Source organism: Ochotona princeps, chromosome 10 (assembly GCF_030435755.1).
Source record: "Ochotona princeps isolate mOchPri1 chromosome 10, mOchPri1.hap1, whole genome shotgun sequence".
NCBI classification, from domain to species: Eukaryota; Metazoa; Chordata; class Mammalia; order Lagomorpha; family Ochotonidae; genus Ochotona; species Ochotona princeps.
The window spans coordinates 13,390,374-13,409,771 of record NC_080841.1 but is presented as its reverse complement, the minus strand read 5'-3'; the positions used below and the strand labels follow the sequence as shown (position 1 = coordinate 13,409,771).

The 19,398-nt window shown below is 56.0% G+C and overlaps 1 protein-coding gene across 1 annotated transcript in view; it reads left to right on the top strand.

Annotated features, from left to right (window-relative positions):
* Positions 1–19,122, top strand: part of LMOD1 (leiomodin 1) — a 43,217-nt gene extending 24,095 nt beyond the window's left edge. The window contains exons 2-3 of the mRNA XM_058669010.1: positions 16,052–17,581; positions 18,408–19,122. Coding sequence (XP_058524993.1) covers positions 16,052–17,581; positions 18,408–18,434 — 1,557 coding nt within the window. The 3' untranslated portion in view covers positions 18,435–19,122. The remainder of the gene's footprint in view (positions 1–16,051; positions 17,582–18,407) is intronic.
* Positions 19,123–19,398: the final 276 nt, after the last annotated feature.

Below are 19,398 nucleotides of genomic sequence, written 5' to 3'. Positions count from 1 at the left end.
CAGTGTAAAAGATAAACTTTTAAAATTTCTTTTCACTTTTTTTTTCTTGAAAGACAGAAACCCACAGAGAAAGACAGAGATAGGAGCTGCTATTGGGTAACAGGGTAACTCACTGCCTGTGACACCGGCATCCCATTTGGTGCCAGTTTGTGTCCTGGCTGCTCCACCTGTGATCCAGTTCCATGATAGTGGCCTGGGAAAGGCAACGTAAGAGGGTCCAAATGTTTGGATCCCTGATACCAACATGGGAGACCCAGATGAAGCTTCTGGCTTTTGACCTTAACCTGATTCAGCACTGGATACTGTGACCATATGGCAATGAGCCGCAAATGGAAGATCTCTCTCATTCTATCTCTTTTTCTATAACTCTTTCAAAATAAGTAAATCAATATTTTATTTTATTTTTTTAAAGATTTATTTTTATTACAAAGTCAGATGTACAGAGAGGAGGAGAGACAGAGAGGAAGATCTTCCATCCGATGATTCACTCCCCAAGTGACTGGAATGGCCGGTGCTGCCGATCCAAAGCCAGGAACCAGGAACCAGGAACCTCTTCCAGGTCTCCCATGCGGGTGCAGGGTCCCAAAGCTTTGGGCCGTCCTCGACTGCTTTCCCAGGCCGCAAGCAGGGAGCTGGAGGGGAAGTGGAGCTGCCGGGATTAGAACCGGCGCCCATATGGGATCCCGGGGCTTTCAAGGTGAGGACTTTAGCTGCTCGGCCACGCTGCCGGGCCCGTAAATCAATATTTTAGAAAGAAAGATAAGCAGACACATTTTTTCATCCATTGGTTCATGCGTTCAATGTCTACCAGAACCAGGGCTGGGCCAGGCTGAAGTCAGGAGCTCAGAACTCAATTTGGGTTTCCCATGTGGGTGTCAGGGACCCAAATACTTGAGCTTTCATCTGCTGCTTCCTAAGGTGCACATTAGCAGGAAGCTGGATTAGAAGCAGAGAATCCAGGACTCAAACCAGGAACTCTGAGGCAGAAGCTAAGTGCCCTCCATGGCATCTTAACTTCCACATTAAATGACTAGCCTGTACAGTTTTCTAGAAGAGCAGCTGCAAGAAAGGACACAATAAACCTGAAGTATGAGAGGACTTCAAAAAATTCATGGAAAAATGAAATGAAAAGATAAGTTTACTTTGGTGAGAAGAAAGTTTTGAAATCTATACACGTATGTGTCTTTTATTTTTTTTTTTTCAGATTTATTTATTCAAAAATTAGAACAATAGAGAAAGAGATCTTCCATCCACTGGGTTTTTTCCCAAATGGCCGCAAATACCTAGGCTGTGCCAGGCAGACGCCAAGTGCCAAGAACGCCATCCTGGTTTCCCACAGGAGCCATCTTCCATTGCCTTTGCAGATGTGTTAGCAGAGAGCTGGATTGGAAGTGGGGCCACTGGGACTTGAACCTACAGCTTGATGTAGGAGAAAGTGGTAGCCCACACTGTTGTGCCATAATGCTCACTTCTTTTTTAAGCTTTATTATTTGAAAGGCAGAGTGGCAGGAAGCCAAGAGTCTCCTCTGGTCTCCCACGTGGTACTTGGGCCCTCATGCGCTGCCTCCCTGTGCATTTGGAGCAAGTGAAAGCAGAAGTGGAGTCAGCACTCTGAGATGAGAGTGTCCCAAGCAGTGACTTTACCCACTGTGCTACAAAACTTACCTTCTTGAAAAAGAACAAGAACTGGGCCCGGCACGGTGGCCTAGTGGCTAAAGCCCTCGCCTGGAACGCGCCAGGATCCCACGTGGGCGCTGGTTCCCATCCTTTGGCAGTGACGCTTCCCATCCAGCTCCCTGCTTGTGGCTTGGGAAAGCAGTCGAGGACGGCCCAAAGCCTTGGGACCCTGCACCCACGTGGGAGACCTGGAAGAAGTTCTTGGCTCCTGGCTTTGGTTTGATGCAGCTCTGGCTGTTGTGGCCACTTGGGGAGTGAATCAATGGACAGAAGATCTTCCTCTCTGCCTCTCCTCCTCTCTCTATATATCTGACTTTACAATTTAAAAAATTAAATAAATCTTTTAATAAAAGAACAACAACAACAACAAAAAGATGTGCTTTTAAAAAGGATAAAGTCTTGACTTCCCCAGGAAGGGCTGAGTCCAGTTGCTGGAAGTTTTCAAGCACAAACTCCTCATAGGGACACCAAAGGGCAAGTTAAAATCTTTGCATTTCACAGCAGCAAATCTTCATTAAGTGGGGAGCATTTTGCCAGGACAGGGGCTACGCATAGAAAGATGGGGCAGGTGCTGGCCCTCTAGTCGTCCTGCCCACCACTCAGCCCAGGGAGCAGGGAGCTGGAGCTCGCCCTGTTGCAGAGCCAAGGGGCTAGGGTGGGTCAGTTGTGGCTGGCTGTCTGAGGAAGATGATGGTACCGCAGTTGTACTCTCAGCATGCCTGTCTTACAGAAACGCACACTAAAACATGCACACATAAGTCAATGATATCTCTGGGACTTCCGCTAACATAATCTAATGACAGAGGTGGAAGACTTCAAAGGGTGGGCATGACACTTGAGCTGGGCCACAGTACTATCCATGCATGGTGCTGCCTGGGAGTTTAGAATGCAGCTGGAATTCCCCAGAATAAAAAAGTTAAAATAAGGAACACGGAGCAAAGCGGGAGCTCTGGGCTGAGAAGGTGGGCATCCTGGGCAGTAGCACAGTAACACATTAGGGCAGAGGTGTGGCAGGCAGGCCGCAGGAAGGGTCTGGACTGACATCCCTTGCTGGGGGCCTGGGGGTGTCCCACCCCGAGAAGGAAAGACGGCACTGCTGGGCTCTCCCACTGATATCCAGGGCTCCTGTTGTACCAGGCCTAGGACCTTGTGGAAAGCAAAAATTTGGGCCCTTGTTCAAGAGCAAAGACTTTTATTTTTTTTTTTAAGATTTATTTTTTTTATTAATAATCAGATCAGATTTATGGAGAGAAGGAGAGACAGAGAAAATCTTCCAACTACTGGTTCACTCCCCAAATGGCCATAACTGCCCGAACTGAGCCAATCCAAAGCCAGGAACCAGGAGCTTCTTCAGGGACTCCCACACCGGTTCAGGGTCCCAAAGTCTTGGGCCATCCTCTACTGTCCTTCTACACAAGCAAGGAGCTGGATGGGAAATGGAGCAGCCAGGGCTAGCACCAACACCCATATGGGATCCTGGTGCATGCAAGGCAAGGATTTAGCCACTGAGTCATCATGTTGGGCCCTACAGCAAAGACTTTTCAAAAATGTCCACAGCCTAGGACCCGGCGCCATGGCCTAGCAGCTAAAGTCCTCGCCTTGAAAGCGCCAGGATCCCATATGGATGCTGGTTCTAATCCCAGCAGCTCCACTTCCCATCCAGCTCCCTGCTTGTGAACTGGGATGGCAGTCGAAGATGGCCCAAAGCCTTGGGACCCTGCACCCACGTGAGAGACCTGGTTCCTGGCTTCGGTACAGCGCAGCACCACTGTTGTGGTCACTTGGGTAGTGAATCATCAGACGGAAGATCTTTCTCTCTGTCTCTCCTCCTCTCTGTATATCTGACTTTGTAATGAAAATAAAATAAATCTTTTAAAAAAAATGTCCACAGCCCGGCCCTGGGTACTGTGTCCTGATTAGGCCTTTTAGCCTTCTCTGTGCAGAACAGGGAGGCGGAGGGACCTGTACAATGTCTCAGGCAGTCAGAGGACAGCATGTTCCTCCTGCTACGCCCCCCCCTCCAGGTCCACAGGGACCTGTGTGTGACCCAGTAGTTTGGGACAAACAACTCCACGTTGAAATAGACTTTTACAATGTTCCCCAAACTTGCTTCTGGGTTTGCAACTCCTCTGGAATCAAAGGCAGACAGCAAAAAGAAACAGCCAAGGCCGTTCGGAGAGCTGTGTGCTAAAGTCACTTGTTTGTGTCTCCAAGGAGATTTCCCATTTTCTCCAAAAATGGGGTTTGCTCCGAGCTTCCCAAGCATGAGTCAGCGACAAATCTGGCAAAAACACGGAGGTCCATGGAGGGCAAAGGAGCTGACCCTGGAGCGGCAGAGACCTGCCAGCAGATCCCTCAGTGTCCCCGAGCAGGAGGGATAGTTCTCCTATGCCCCAGACCCCCAAAACCAGGTTCCAGGCACCTCATGGCAAGCCTTGCCCAGGCCACAAGTCCACAGCCTCCTCACCTTCAAGGCCCTCGGTTCACTGGCTCACTGCCTATCAAACACCAAAGGGCCTGGTGGCAGGAGGGAGGGTCTGGAAGAGAAGCCAGCACTCCGTTCACTACCACACCTGCTCTTCTTGGTGCTCTCGTTGGCCTTTGGGATAGGGGCAGGGAAGCAGGACCACAGGCAGGCACTTGGAGGTCAGATCCCCTCCTCCATTTCCCCTCGTTTCCAGCCCTCCAAGACCCTCAGTGACAGGAGTCCCGACTCCTTTGACAGGTGCTCATTGCTCATGGTCTTTCCAGATGTTTCCTTTGCCCCTTTCACTGCCAAGGATACACTCCCAGCTTGTGAAGCTGGGTCTTCTATGATGGCTGTGCACCTCTTTCCCAGCTTCTCCAACCAGCGCCCTTCCCCTGGTACCACTGCAGCCCTGCCATGGTCCTGACAGATGGAAGTGAATTGTGGGGCTCCCTATGTGCTGGATGGAGTTGAGAGCAGTGCCTGAGAACATACATCCCCATACACCACGCTGCCCACCACAGCACTTCTCTTGGGTACCAATATTTATCTATACTCACTGGAGCAGAATCAGGCCCAGGGCTAAGCCAGAGAAAGGCATCCCCACTGGTCCCTGCCCACCCCTACCCGGCCCCCACCATCTCTTCTACCCACACCCCAAGCTGAGGGGTCTTGGATCTTTGTTTTGTTTTGGCTATTACCCGAGTTGTCTAAAACATATTCTTTTTTAATTAAAAAAAAAAAAAATTCCTCCCCATGTCCATGTAGTTCAGACATGAGCTACCTGCTTGAAAAAAATAAATGTTAAAAAAAAATGTTAGATGGTTACCCCACACCCCAAAGTCAAATCCAGATGAATAAAAAGGCTGAGCTGAATCACCCAAGGCAGGGACCAGCGAGAGACGTTCCAGCTTCCCACAGAGCAGGCTGGTGGAGCTGCCACATGAAGGCAGGAGAAAGGGGACCAGCAGCTGGGAGGGACAGGGAGTCCACACCTCATCCTCAGGGGGCAAAGTGACTCTAGGGAGCCGAGGTCCTGGAGGACCGGCAGCTGCAGAGAGCCGATCCTGAGGCCCTTGGTGTGACTGGGAGGGGCTGAGGCCCACGGCGAAACTCTGAGACCCGCATAGTGCCTGCAGGGGCGAGAGGAGGGCATGAAACTGCCTAGTATAAAACAGGCTCCACCCCAAGGCCCCCTTCCCTTCCCAGCAAGCATTTGACAGAAGCCACAGGCCATCTACAGGGAGGTGCAGGGAGCGGGTTGGCCACCAGAGGGGTGAGGGCTCGGGACCAGGCCCAGGATCCAGTGTGCCTTTGGACATGGGGAGCAGGAGTCAGACTCACACGGGCCCCAGAGACAGAGCTGGGAGAGAGCCACACAGAAAATGTGGCTGCTGCTGCCCCTGCTACGCAGAAAAAAACAGGGCAGAGGAGCCACCAGGAGGCCTCCAGTAGGACCCTGAGGTCCCCCACATGTCTAGCATTGAGCAGAGGAAGAGGATCCTGGCGCGAGGTAGGGGAAGAGCCAGCCAAGAGCTGGGAAGGAAACCTCAGAACCCTATGCCGGCTGCTTCCCAGGCAGCTAAGCAAAATGAGACTAAAAGCTGTGGATGGCACTGAACAGCCAGAGGGCCATAAGTGATGTGGGTGGCGCTGATCTCTGGGTAATCGTGGAGGAGGGTGAGTGGGAGGAGGTGAGCTTGCTGCACAGGCTAGGGGAGGGGAGTACGGAGGCTTTTCTGCTGAGAACCGGCGGTGGGGCCTCAGTGCAGCTGGGTGGGCCCCCGCATTCAGGAGGTCCTTGCAGGACAAAGGAGCGCCCCCTAGGGAAGCCGAGCGGTAATGACGTGGCTATCACCGGGAGCTGCCTAGGCATCTGCCGGGCCTGATATGCCTTCCCTACGGGGCCTGCTGGAAGCCTCACAACAAAACAGAAGAACTAGGCCACTGTACAGACAGGAGAGCTTATTTAAGCTTGAGGTGTGCATGAACTGCTCTCCCCACAGGCCCAGCAGCCACCCAGGGCCAGGGGTCCCTGAGGCTCAGGGCTAGGACAGGACAGAGGTGAGCGTGACTCTCACTGCAGCCCCTCCCCTCCAGCACACACGTGTAGACCTGTGGTCAGAGCAGTGTCTTTCATAATGTCCTTCGATAAGGTGAGCGTCATGGGCGGATAATGACTGAAAGTTGTGGTGTCCCAGTGATGTCCCACCCAATGATACAGGGAAGGACATGCTGAGTCTGACTTTCCAAATGTCTGGTCCTGCAGGTGGCATCCTCCACATAGTAGGACTTGGGGCTCCCTGTTGCCTTCACCGCCCTCCCCTCCCCCCCCCCCCCCCCCCGCTTCCTCAGCAACTGGAGAATTGGCCATGATCTGGGTGAGCCACGAACGACCATTAAAGAAAGGATGAGAAGGTGGAGACCAGCCTCATAGTGCAGCGAGTTAAGCCACTGCTGGCGTCCCATACTGAAATGCCAGTTCCTATCTCAGCTGCTCCACTTGAAGTCTAGCTCCCTGGTAACGCTCCTGGAAGGCATTGGCCAAGTGCTTGGTCCCTGCCACCTGTAAGGGGAGACACAGCTGGAGTTGCAATCTCCTGGCTTTGAGCTGATCCAGCCCTAGCTATTGCAGCCCCTTGAGGGAGAACCCGCAGACAGGAGAACTCTGTCTCCTTCTGTGTATCTGCCTCTTTGCCTTTCAAATAAATAAATCTTTTTAAAAAAATGTATGCAAGGGGTGCGTGTAGCCCAGTGGTTAGGGCGTCCAGCTGTGCTCCTGGCTCCAGCTTCCTGCCAGTGCAGAGCCTGGGAGGCAGTGGGGATGGCGCAGGTAGTCAAGATCCTGCCAGCCCTGTGGGAGCCCCAGACTGAGCTGCCAGCTCCTGGCTTCATTCCTGACCCTTGCCGGCGCTGTGGGAATGAGCCAGTGGATAAAAACACATGATATCTCTCTAGCCATTTCCCTACCTCTCAAATCAATTTAAAAAAAAGTATGCAGGGCTTCAGAAAGTTTCTGGAAAATGTACATTGTGTTTAATTCCCTTTCTCCGTGAACCTGGAGAACCTAAAGCTAACAAGTTACCGGTTTGGTAAAACAAACTTGACCTCCTCCCAGCTGCTCAGCCTTGGGGACAAATGGCTGCCAGTGTGTTCCCCACCCCGACCCCATCCAGCTTTCCACCTCTGGCCTAGTGGGGCCGGACTTCTCCTTGTTTACCGCATTCCTGTAGGGCCAGTCAGTGACCAGCAGGCTCTGGGAAGCTGGCCTCTTGTCCCCCACCCTCACCCCTTGCATCTCAACTCCCACCTCCCTCTGCCAGCTCTAGACCTCCTCAAGGTTACAGGCTTTGTGGACTCCAGGAAGCTAATCATATCCAGGGATGCCTCCAGCTGTTGGAGCAGGCCTGGAGCAGTCCCAGGAGGGAGTGCGGAGGACCACCACAGAGGCCCAGGGGATAAGGGCACATACAGCCCTGGGCACTCCCCACTGAATGGGTGCCTATTTTGGGCTTAGCTTCTCTGCTGCTGTGACACCCTTAGACCCTGGTCCTTTCAGAGGTGGGGTGCAGCCACATGCACCCATTCTCCCAGTAGCCCGGGAACCCTCCCTCCCTGCACAACATAACCTGGATCAGCCTGCCTGGGGGGCAAACTCTCTGTACCAGCCTGGCTCACCAAAGCCCCTCTTGCCTAATCGGTGCTGGTATGAAGTGGCCCTGGGCACTGGCTAAGGCATCAAATGAGCAGGAAAACTGAAGTGGAAGGTGACAAATAAAGGACCCTGGGACCTGGGCCTCTCCACTGCGGGGACCTCTGACAGCCGTGTGTGCAGGCCATGGGACAGGGCCCCTTCTGCCTCCAGCATTAACCTTGACGTGGTAGGGTTTTCACCTGCTTATCACCTAGTTGTGCTAGGTTCCTCAGTCTACAACCTTCCTTTTCTGTTTCATTGCTGTTTGTTTGTGAAAGGCAGACAGAGAGGAACAGAGACACAGAGAAAAATCCTCCATCTCTTGTTCACTCCCTCAAATGCCCACAGCATCAGGGGCTGGGATCAGGCTGAATCCAGGAGCCTGGAATTCCATCTGGGTCTCCCACGTGGCTGGCAGGGACTCAGCTCCCAGGGGGCCAGCACCTACTGCTGCTCAGCAAGAAGCTGGAAAGAGGGAGCACCACCAGGACTTGAACTCAGATGCTCTGAGGTGGGCCGTGGGCGTCCCAACCAACTGCTGTGCCAAAGCCAGCCCCTCTGTAAACTTTCTTGACCTTCTTCATTCCAGAGTAATGCTTGGCTTCTCTTGTTGGACAACATTCACTTGTTCATTTATTTATTGCTGTCAGGCATCTCCTGGGTGCCAGGCATTCTGCTCTGAGCAGGGATCCGGTGGGTAAGAAAGCCTACTTTGTGCATGGTGCCAGGGGGAAATGGAGGGACAGGAGCCAGGACGAGGGAGTTGGGAAGGAGAGCTGTGGGTAAGGGACCCTGTGGAAGGCTGTGGGGAGAGAAGGCAGGGAGCTCACCAGAGCAGGGCTAGGCCCCTGGATGGTGAGTGGGTGGGCAGGGCCAGGTGAAAACGGGGAGAAGTTCCTGTGTGGAGTCCAGAGCCTCAAGCATCAGGTGCACTGGAGGCAGGCCAAGAGGGGAGTCCCATCCTCCACACACCCTGCCCTTCAGGCTTTGACTGACTCCAGCTCCTCCTTGGGGAATCAGCCACACAGGACCTCTGCGTCTACCCCCATCACCCCGGTGCCTTCCAGGCGGAGCTCAGCCTTGGGCTCCACATGGCTGCGTGGCTGTGAGCTCCCTGTATGTCCTCTGGGTCTTCTCTCCCAAAGCTGATTATGAAGTGGACATGGTCTCCTCACCTCTACTTACTCTTCACATTTAACCCTGGAGTTAAGCACAGGGTGCTTTCAAAATAAGAGTCTCGCTGCCTCACACTTAGGATACAAACAGGGGCAGTGACAAACACAGGGGATACAGAGTCAGGTCACTGGGCTATAGACCCCAACACCAGAAGGGGCAAAAGATAGAGGCCCCCTCCCAACCCTACCTGGCAACAGTCCTGGGCTGCCTCCAGAGCTTCCCAGGTGAAGCTACCTTCTCCAGCTCTGCAGAGACCCCCAGGTTCGTGCCCCACCCACACCTATACCCCCAGAGCCGAGCCCAAGGCCTGGCCCAGAGCATGCAAGTCTGTGTGTGTGTGTGCACCCTCTCAGGCTCAGATGACTCACTCCAACTTTGTGTGGTGTGGCAGCAGTGTAATGCGCATCCCTTAGGGGATCGCTGTGGTGGCAAGGGGGAAGGGAAGGGGAAGGAGGGTGCAACACAGCACAGCAGCCAAAACCGCGTGCATCAGGGGACCCCTGGTCTCCTTACTGCTTGTGTAATTTGCACCCCAGCAGAGCCCCCTCCTTGGGGGGTGCACACCCTCCTGCTGAGTCTGGGGCTGCCCCTTGCCCTGCTATGTGACTGATGATGGGTGCTCAGCAGCCTTACATGCAATGCCTGCGATGCTGAGGCTCTGGGGTGTCAGTCCCTCCATGCTGGGGGACAGGGAGGGAAGTGAAAGCAGCTCAGCCTGCGGCACCTGCTGTAAAACACAGGGATCAGATGTTCAAATTCCAGAACCCAAGACCCTGGACCTGCATCCTTGTTTCGTCCTGGAATAGCCGTGTGGCCTAGGGCCTTGGTTGCTTCTCCTGTGGAATGGGTGTGCTGTTTCAGAGGGACTGGCAAACAGACCAGAGACCATGCCTTTTAGGAACCGAGGATCTAAATGCTTCCACTTTAGAGATTTTTCTGGTTTCTTGTTACTTTTCATTTTATTTTATTCTCTCTGACCAACTGAGAGAGTTGCTACCTGTTGGTTTACCCCCTGCCACAGCCAGGGCTGGACCAGAGCTGACACCAGGAGCTGGGAACTTAATCCAGGTCTCTGCAGCAGGCAGCCAAGGGCAGAGCTATGGCTGCTGCCTCCCAAGGTGTACATCAGCAGCAAGTTGGAGCCAGGAGCTGGACAAGGGTCTCCCCTGTGGGACATGGCTCAACCACAGGGCCACCAGCTGTCAGCCTCCTCTCTGGTTTAGTTACAGAGAAAGGGGCATGGCCCAAGTTGGCCTCATTCAGCCTCTGAGAGTCCGGAGCCTCTGTAGACACTCAGCCTGGGGCCCGATGCCCAAGAACCTCCCTTGGGAGTTGACTCACCTGCTCAGACACAGGCACTGGAGAGCCAGAAAGAGGTCATGCTGGGTGGGGACTGGGTAATAGGCCTGGCTTTTCCCAGCCCCCAACCCCATGACCACATGGACCTCAGCCTCTTATATACACACTCCCCCAGGAGGGGGTACACCCTGGCTGACCCCTCTGAGGTCCTGAGTGTATGGCCAGCTGCGTCCAGATAATCTATGTTCCTCTGAGGGAGTGGGAGGAGCCCAGACCTCCCATGTCACCTGTCATGTTTACAGAGCGTGGATCAGTTCCTAGTGTCCCAGCGGGGCTCAGGTCCACTGAGGGAGCAGGGGCTGGCGGATGTCTCTGTCTGTCCCTGGTACTAAGGGGTCCCCTTGGGGCCACCCATTAGGTTCAAGCCTGACCCCACACTAGTTCTGATGGCCTCTATGTAGACTATTTGGGGACAGTGCTGTTGTCACTAGCAAGCATGTCCAGGGGCCCCTCTCCCCCTCCTTCCTGCCTCAGCCAGGGATTGGAGGCCCGTTGCCCAGAGAGAAGGTAGTTCTGCAATTCCTCCCACCACATGAGAGCCCCCACCCCAAATTTGGAATTCCGTTTGAAGCCCCTGTTTCTTACAGGGTTTATTCTCCTCCAGCTACAAATAGTTAAATGGACCTGTGGGTCTTCGTTCAAAGCCTTTGAACATGCAGGAAAGTCTGTCACCAGAGCTCTGAGCCCACAGGGACAAGGTGGGAGTGGGATCCCATCTCATTCCCCTGTTTTCCTTCCCCGGCCCTGGGGCCGCGTCCGCATGGGCCCTTGTGGCCAGGCTGGGAATGCAAGGGCTCCCAATGGCAATTCATTTGCACTCCTGCCCAGAGCCAGCATTTTGCAGCCAAGAACAGGGGACAGGGACAGTATGATCTGAAGTGTCAGGGCTGGGATGTCCAGCAGAGGGGGCCGGTGCAGGGCTGAGGCCCTGTCCCCCAGGTGAGGAGCTAGGGAGGCACAGCCTGGGGAGGGCTTGAGACAGGGGCCGCGTGGCTGGTGGATGGAAGCTGCAGTGATCCTGGGCATGCTTGCAGGACTCTGGGGGTAAGGCCAGCACACTGCCACTTGCAGGGGCCACTCTGTGCCACACACGCTGATGTGAGCTCAGCCACATGATACTGTGTCCCTTGTGTGGTGATCACAGAGAACTCCAGATGAACGTGGGTGTGCATGTGTGAATGAGCAAGGAGGGGCTCCACAAGACATATCCCAGCCCCTCACAAGGTCCCTGCAGGTGCTGGTCACCATTGTTGGCAGATGACCCCAGTCACCCTCCTGTCCTGCCCCTGTCTCCACAGGGCTAGGTCGGGATCAGGGCAGCCATCCCAGAGCAGCGAAGCCCCTTCCCAGCTGCCAGCTCCCTAAACAGGTTCCCAGGCTTTCATGATGGCCTGGGCTCATGGAACCTTACCACCTTACTGGGCTCCCGGCACCTGCTGCCCACATGCTTCCTGGCACCAAGACTCTGAGTTGTGGCTAGAGCTGCAGGAAGCCAGGCTCACGGCACAAGTACAACCACAGCTTCAGATGGGCTGAGACACTAACCCCGAGTCACACAGCAAAGTGGAGGATTTGCCCACAGAGCCAAGGGGTTTGCATTCTGTTTTCCTGACAGCCCTGGAGGGATGGGTGTCTGTTAGTCTTCTCCTGGCCCAAGCCTCGGGACGGGGCCAGCAGAAATGCCTGCCACTCCCAGGGAGGCGACTGTTCCCAAGAGCCAACAGACTCTCCTGGGCAGTCTAGACTGTCTCCTTGGTGGACAACAGCAAGAGCTGGCAGGGCAGGAGCCTGGAGGACTGGCTCCCCTAGCCTGTGCTAGCCCCTGGGCCCAGCCGCCTGCCCTGCCCTTCACACCAGCCCTGAAAGGGAACTGCTGTCCCAGGGGAGCTTTGGCAGGCCCTCCTGCTAGCAGGCCACTCTGTCTTGCTGTCACTTGCTCGTACAGACAGACGGCGCCGATAGCTGCAGTGACCAGTGCCCAGTACCCAGTACTGGGAGGTCACCGGGCGGCTGGAGGCAGCTGAGGGGAGGCCAGGGTCCCAGCTTCCTGCAGCGACTCTGCCTGGAATGAAGCAGTGTGGGGTGGAAGCTAAGGCTCGGAAACAGGCAGGGGCCAAGTGAGAGACACGTGGCAGGATCTGTGCCCGGGGCAGGCCCAGGCCTGGGAGAAGTGTTTTCCTAGTGCTTTCTGGGGACACACAGTCCTGACCCTGGAGAAAGGAGAAGAGACCACGTCCATCCATCCTTCCCTACTCCAGGCAGCTAGCCTTCAGTGGCCTCACCAGGCAGCAGAAGCCTGCAGTTGTCTGAGTCAGTGAAGTCCCCTGTCCTGCTGTGGGGAGCAGTGAGGGCTCCTGGGCACTTGGCCATGGTGTCACCCAGGAGGGGAGGCAGACAGTCATCCCTGTCACCCCTGCCCTCCTTGCTCTCCCCTCCTACACAATTGGCCAGGAGGAGACGTCACCTTCACAGCCAGTTTTGCTCCTTCCCCCTCCCCCTTCCCAGGTGTGCAGGTCTACCCAAGGCACACACACCTGCCGCCATTCCCTTGCAGTGGCCTGGAGGTGGGCTATAGAGGGTGGGAGCCGTGGTCCCAGGCAGGGTCCCCTTGAGCTAGCTGGGCCCAGGGCTGGCTGCTGAGCGAGCTTGGCCAGCCCGCCCGGCCAGGCCAGGGCCCTGGCTATCTCCTGCAGGGGACCTGCGCCTAGTTACATGGCCCTGCTGTGCTGTTTTGGCAGTGGAGGTGATAAAGTGTTCTCTCCTCTGCCTAATCAGATAAGGCCCCTGAGGAAGGTGGTGTCAGAGCCCCAGGGACAAGAGCCTACCCGTGGTGCTTAACTTGGAGCCTCTCAGAGGTGACAGGTGACAGACAGGGGAGTAACAGGGCAGGATTGTAGGAGGAGCCATGTGGGGGTCTTCAGGGATTATCCTGTCCATTCCCTGGCCTCCCTGAGGGGCCCCCAAGGCACCCCAGGGAGCTCCCCCTAACCCTAAGACTTGTTCCAAGGCTGGAGGTGGGGTGTGGGGAGAAATGAGGACTCCTATCACAAGGCCCACAGACCCTCTCTCTGGAAGTTCCACTGCGTCTGACCTGAACCCTTCTCCCTCGAAGACTTGGCCTTAGAGACAAGGGCACAGGGGAAAAACACCCCAGGAGCCACTAGGATGCGGCTTGGCTCCAGCAGCAGAGGGAGGCTGGTGTGGACAGGCTGGGGGGAGGCAGGCCCGCCCGCCTTGTTGCTGGGCCCTGCAAGGTCTCCCGGCTCCTTCTCCATTTAAGGCAACGTCTCAGCTCCCTGGGCTGCACGCGCCTGCCCACGACAGGCCCCAGCCCCACTCATTCCAGGCTATTTGGAGGAAACTGATGATTAATCAGCCCTTCCCCCCACCCGGCCTGTTTTCCATTAGATTCTCTCTAAAGGGTTGGCACACCTTCCCCTATGGAACAGGCGCCTGGCAGATCCTAACCATGGGTACCCCCTGTGCAGGGGGATGGGGAGACAGAGTCAGCAGTCCCAGATGAGGACAAGGGAGGATAAGTTGGGGAAGAGGGAGGGGGAAAGTATTTAACATGGGAAAACTGAGCCCTTGATGGAGTGGAGGAGGGAAGGTTGTACAGGGGAGCAGCTGGCCAGTGCAAGTCTTGGACAGCAGGGGGCGCTCAGGCACCGGAGGGCTGCTGGGCAGGCGGCCAGCAGTGCCTCTGGCCTGAAACCGTTTTTCTTGAACTTGTTGCTTGGAGCTGGTGAGATGATGGTCTCGCTCTGAACCCACTCCCTCTCTGTTAGCTGTGAATGGCGTGGGAACGCAGTGGAGGGCAGCTGACCGGTGCACCATGGGCTCTGGGTGCATGTTTGGCAGGAGTCCACCCTGGGGCCCTGAGCTGTACACTTGGACTTGAATAGGACATGCCAGTGCTGCTGTTGCCTGCCCTTTCCAAAGAAAGCGCAATGTGTCTGAACTTGACGGGAGAAAGAAGACCTCTCCAAGGTGACCAGTTGACCAGCTGTTCCTTCCCTCAGGATCTGCCCCAAGGGCATCCAAAAGGTCAAATGCAGATCCCTGGGAGCCAGTGTGAATTTGAGGTGGATAGGCTCTGTGCCCCCTGCTCCATGCCTACAGCCCTGTGAGGGGAGCAGGAGGCGGGCAGGGGCACATTCCCAGGCCTTGGCCCCTGAGCCTGCTGTAGCTCTAGGAGAGGGACCCCAGGACTCTGGCTGCTAAACAAACCCAGAGGTCAGTCCCCAGAGGCCTGTGTTCATGGTGCCAGGTACCACAGGCTCCCAGAAGACAAACTTCGTGCTGCACCCCCCTGGGAAGAGCAGAGGGAGCACTATGGAAGCAGCATGCTTTGCCCGCTCCCTCCCTGCCGCCTGCACCTGAGCCAGGCCCCTCGGGAGATGTTCAGGCAACGGTCTCTTCCTCTCAAAGCCTGCCAGGCAAGGCACATAGGCCCATTGCTCTGTGGTCTCCTTGCGCAGTACACAAGTACACCTGTTGTCAAACTCCAGGTGGTCCTCGGCTGGGGAGGAAGGGCAAGTTCTTTCCCAGTGGGGCCAAGCCAGGCAGGCGATAGGCCTAGTGGTAAGACACCCATGTGTCCCAGTCAGAGCGTCTGAGTTCAAGCCCCAGCCCCAGCTCCCCATTCCAGCTTCTAGCTAGGCCACACCCTGGGAGACAGCAGGCGATGGCTCCAGCAGCTGGATCCCTGCTATGCCTGTGGGAGACCTGCACAAGTTCCCAGCTTCTGGCCTTCGCCTGGCCTGATCCTGGCTATTGCAGACATCTGGGGAGCAAGCTGAATCACAGCTCTCCCCGTGTGTCTCTCCCTTTTGAATTATCAAAACAATAATAATAATAATAATAATTAGGGTTCAGGCTAGAAGCAAGTTCATGGAAGAGGAAAGAGGTTGCCTGTGCTCATGTAAAACTTACCGGTGCTGACTCCCTTGGTCAAAATGGAGTCTCAGAGTCCTGGAGTCCAAGTCTGTCAGGGGCCTCCCAGGGAAGCTGACCCAGGGGACTCCAGCCAGGCAGCCAGGAGTCCTCACAGAGGAGGGAGACCTCAGCCTTCTTCTTCTTCTTCTTTTTTAAACTACAAAATAACATCAGTACTGTGAATTTCTGTGAAGCACACACTGGATGTAAGGCACATCCTTCATTCTACCTATGCCTCAGCAAGATGACACTGACAGGCGCAAGAAAGACCTTTCATTGGTGAAAAACCACAGTAGCAATCCTGTAGCGGACTCCTCAGAAGGCTCTGGCTGGTAGCTGACGACCCCCGAGCCAGCTCCTGGGAGGCAGCACTGGAGGAGGGTGAAAGTCATACAGCACCTGCCCCCAGCGAGCCACAGCTAATCCAAGTCCCCCAGCCCAGGGCAGGGGAACCCTGGGTTCTAACTAGATTAGCTGGAACTGGAAGAGCGGTCTTGCTAATTCACTGCTACAGAAGAGGGTGCCCAGGACCCTGGGGTGCCCTTGGGGAGGCCCTCACAGCCCTAAGGCTGGTGCCTGTCGCTGGACTCCAGGGCACCCTTCTGGTGTGCTCTTCCAGAGGTCAAGGGCAGTGTGAGCCAAACCTCCGACCACCTCAAGTCCTGCATGCTTGTCCCAGTACCCGTCCTTCTCCTTGGCTGCCAGCACTCCATGTTTATTTTTCTTTTCTGAACTCTTAGGAAAGCAAGCAAGTAGAGACCAACGCAGATGCCAAGAATGGGGAGGAAAGGGGCCGGGGTGCCAGCACTAAGGCCCTGGGCCCCCGGCGGGACTCGGATCTGGGCAAGGAGCCAAAGAAGGGTGTTTTGAAGAAAAGCGTCTCCAGGGACAAAGGGGACACTGACAGCCCAGGCGGGGAGAAGCCCAAAGAAGACAAGGTCATCAGGGGCATCGACAAGGGCAGGGTCAAGGCCGCAGTGGACAGGAAGGAGGGGGCAGGGGAGCCAAGGACGGCGGCCTCAGGGAAGGAAGCAGAGAAAAAGGAGAGCGACAGGAATGTGGGAGTGAGCAGGGACAAGGACAAGAAGAGACAGAAAGGGAATGAGGTGGCCAGGAAGGAGGAGGAGGACAAGGACAAAGGTCCAGGCAGGAGCCCGGACCCCAGGAAGGAAGAGGAGAAAGAGAGGAAAGCCGGTGGGGGCACAGACGTGAAGAAGGAGGGCCAGGAGGTCAAGACGGGGCCCGGGATGACAGAGACCAGACGGGAGGAGGCTGGAGGCCAGAAGGAAGAGTCCCTCCCCAAAAAGGAAGCCAAGGATGAGAGTAAGAGTAAGACACCTGAGCAACTGGCACCCGGGGTGCCCCCCAAGCCCGCCGAGGCCCCAGCCAAGCCTGCCGAGGCCCCGGCCAAGGCTGAGGAGGAAGCAGCACACAGCATCTTTGACGAGCCGCTGGAGAAAGTGAAAAACAATGACCCTGAGATGACCGAGGTGAACGTTAACAACTCAGACTGCATCACCAACGAGATCCTGGTCCGCTTCACCGAGGCCCTGGAGTTCAACACCGTGGTCAAGGTGTTTGCCCTGGCCAACACACGCGCCGACGACCATGTGGCCTTCGCCATCGCCATCATGCTCAAAGCCAACAAGACCATCACCAGCCTCAACCTGGACTCCAACCACATCACAGGCAAGGGCATCCTGGCCATCTTCCGGGCCCTGCTGCAAAACAGTACACTGACCGAGCTGCGCTTCCACAACCAGCGTCACATCTGCGGGGGGAAGACAGAGATGGAGATCGCCAAACTGCTCAAAGAGAACACCACGCTGCTGAAACTGGGCTACCACTTCGAGCTGGCTGGGCCCCGCATGACCGTCACCAACCTACTCAGTCGCAACATGGACAAGCAGCGGCAGAAGCGGCTGCAGGAGCAGCGGCAGGCCCAGGAGGCCAGTGGAGGGGGCAAGAAGGAGCTGCTGGAGGTGCCCAAGGCTGGGGCTGCCCTGGCCAAGGGGTCCCCCAAACCTTCACCCCAACCCTCTCCCAAGCCATCCCCCAAGAACTCACCCAAGAAAGGGGGGACTCCGGCCGCCCCCCCACCCCCACCCCCACCCCTGGCTCCACCCCTGATCATGGAGAACCTGAGGAACTCACTGTCACCAGCCACGCAGAGGAAGATGGGAGACAAAGCACTCCCGGCCCAGGAGAAGAACTCGCGCGACCAGCTGCTGGCTGCTATCCGCTCCAGCAACCTCAAGCAGCTCAAGAAGGTAGGTACAGCAGAGGTGGGGGTGCCAGGTGGGCAGGGTCTCTGAGAGGGGTGCCAGGTCCATCTCAGCCAGCCCACCTTCCACCTCCAGGCAGACTTCCCTGTATTTCCCACTCCCATATCCCAAACCTCCAGGGCTGAGGGTCCTGCACACAGGACCCTGCACACAGCCGCCCCGTCCCAGAACCCTACTCTATCCCCAAAATGCTCTTTGCCTGATTGAGCCCCCTCCCAGGGCCAGCCACACCCTCTGCATCAGGCTTCCCAAGGGAGGAAAGTTTGTCTCTTGGGCACACATGAACACACATGCACAAGCATGTGTGTGGGTGTGTACACATACCTGGGTGCACACACTACACAGGTGCACACCAGTCTACATACAGACACCATGCACATATGCACATGCCACACACTCACACACATATCACACATACCATGCGTATCACACATACACCACATGCAAGTCTACACACACGTACCATATATATGTGCGGATGTATGTCATATACATGCACATACCACATAATGCACACATGCACAGCTGTGCATACATGCAGATGCTCATACACACATGCACCACACATGTGCACATACCATACATACATCATCTCTGAGGCTTCTCAGGGCTTGCTCCTATCCGGCATGAAGGCCTGACCCCTGAAGGTCTGACCTGGCTTTCAGGCCTGGCTCTATTGTGGTTCCGGGGCTCACCCGACTCATTCTCCAAGGTGGCTGGGGCGCTGTGTATCAAAGGGAGCAAGAGGTGAGGCCCAACAGAGGCCATGATGCTGTGTCCCTCTCTAATCTGCCTCTGCTCTGCCCTGCAGGTGGAAGTGCCCAAGCTGCTTCAGTAGGCCTGGGCCGCTGCCATCCAGGCCCTCACGGACCCTGCCCGCCCACCCTGGCTCACCAGCTGTTGCCGTGCAGGAGCTTCAGGCCCTGGCCATGCCCCAGGAAGGACGCCTTCTCTCTTCTCACTTCCCTTTTCTTGTCCCTGAGGCTCTCCAGAAATTGCTTTTGTGCCTGGAGCTGAGGGTTCCAGACAAGAAGGGTCCTGTGGGCTCGTCACGGAGCAGATGCCACTGCCCAGGGACCCTGTGGAGCTGGCAGCTGCAGGAGGCTCAGGAGCCAGGAAAGCTGCCCCATGGACCACCGCCACCCCCACCCCAGCCCTGCTGCTCTCCAGGGCCAGGATCCAGATCCCTGAGGAGCCCTTGGGCAAAGCAGTTGGGTTGGTGGCTTGGGGGAGGTAGGGAGGCAGCTGTGGCGGGTCTGAGAGGGCTGGGGGCCCCCATGAGAGAGGGAGAGCCTGAGGAGGCTGCAACCCCTCCCTCGGGTTAGCCCTGGCTCTTGGAGTACATGGAGGGGCAGCCAGCCTGGCAGGGAGTGGGCTGCAGCTGGCAGAGAGGGGCGGATGGCAGCGGGATCTGAAGGTTTGATGCCAAAGCCAGAGTTTGCTGCACACCCACCTGCTGTTGTATAAATAGCTGTGTATCTGTTTTCCATGAGATTTTGATAATATATACAAACTGTTAGCTGTGATGGGCTGGGCTTCACCTCTTTACTGGGCCCCCGGGGCTGATGCTCACCCAGGGGCCATCCAAAAGCCCCAGCTTCCTGTTGTGCCTTCCAAGTTGACCATGAAGTGAAATCTATGTCCATGGAAAGAGCAGCAAGATGGCCACCCTCCGCCCCAGCTTGGCTATCCATGCGCTGGGAACCAGGGCTTGTCCCCAACCCCTCTTGCTACCTGGGGTCTCCAGCCAGAGCTGTCCTCAGGGGTGACAGGCAGAGTAAAGTCCAGGGCCCCAGGGTTGC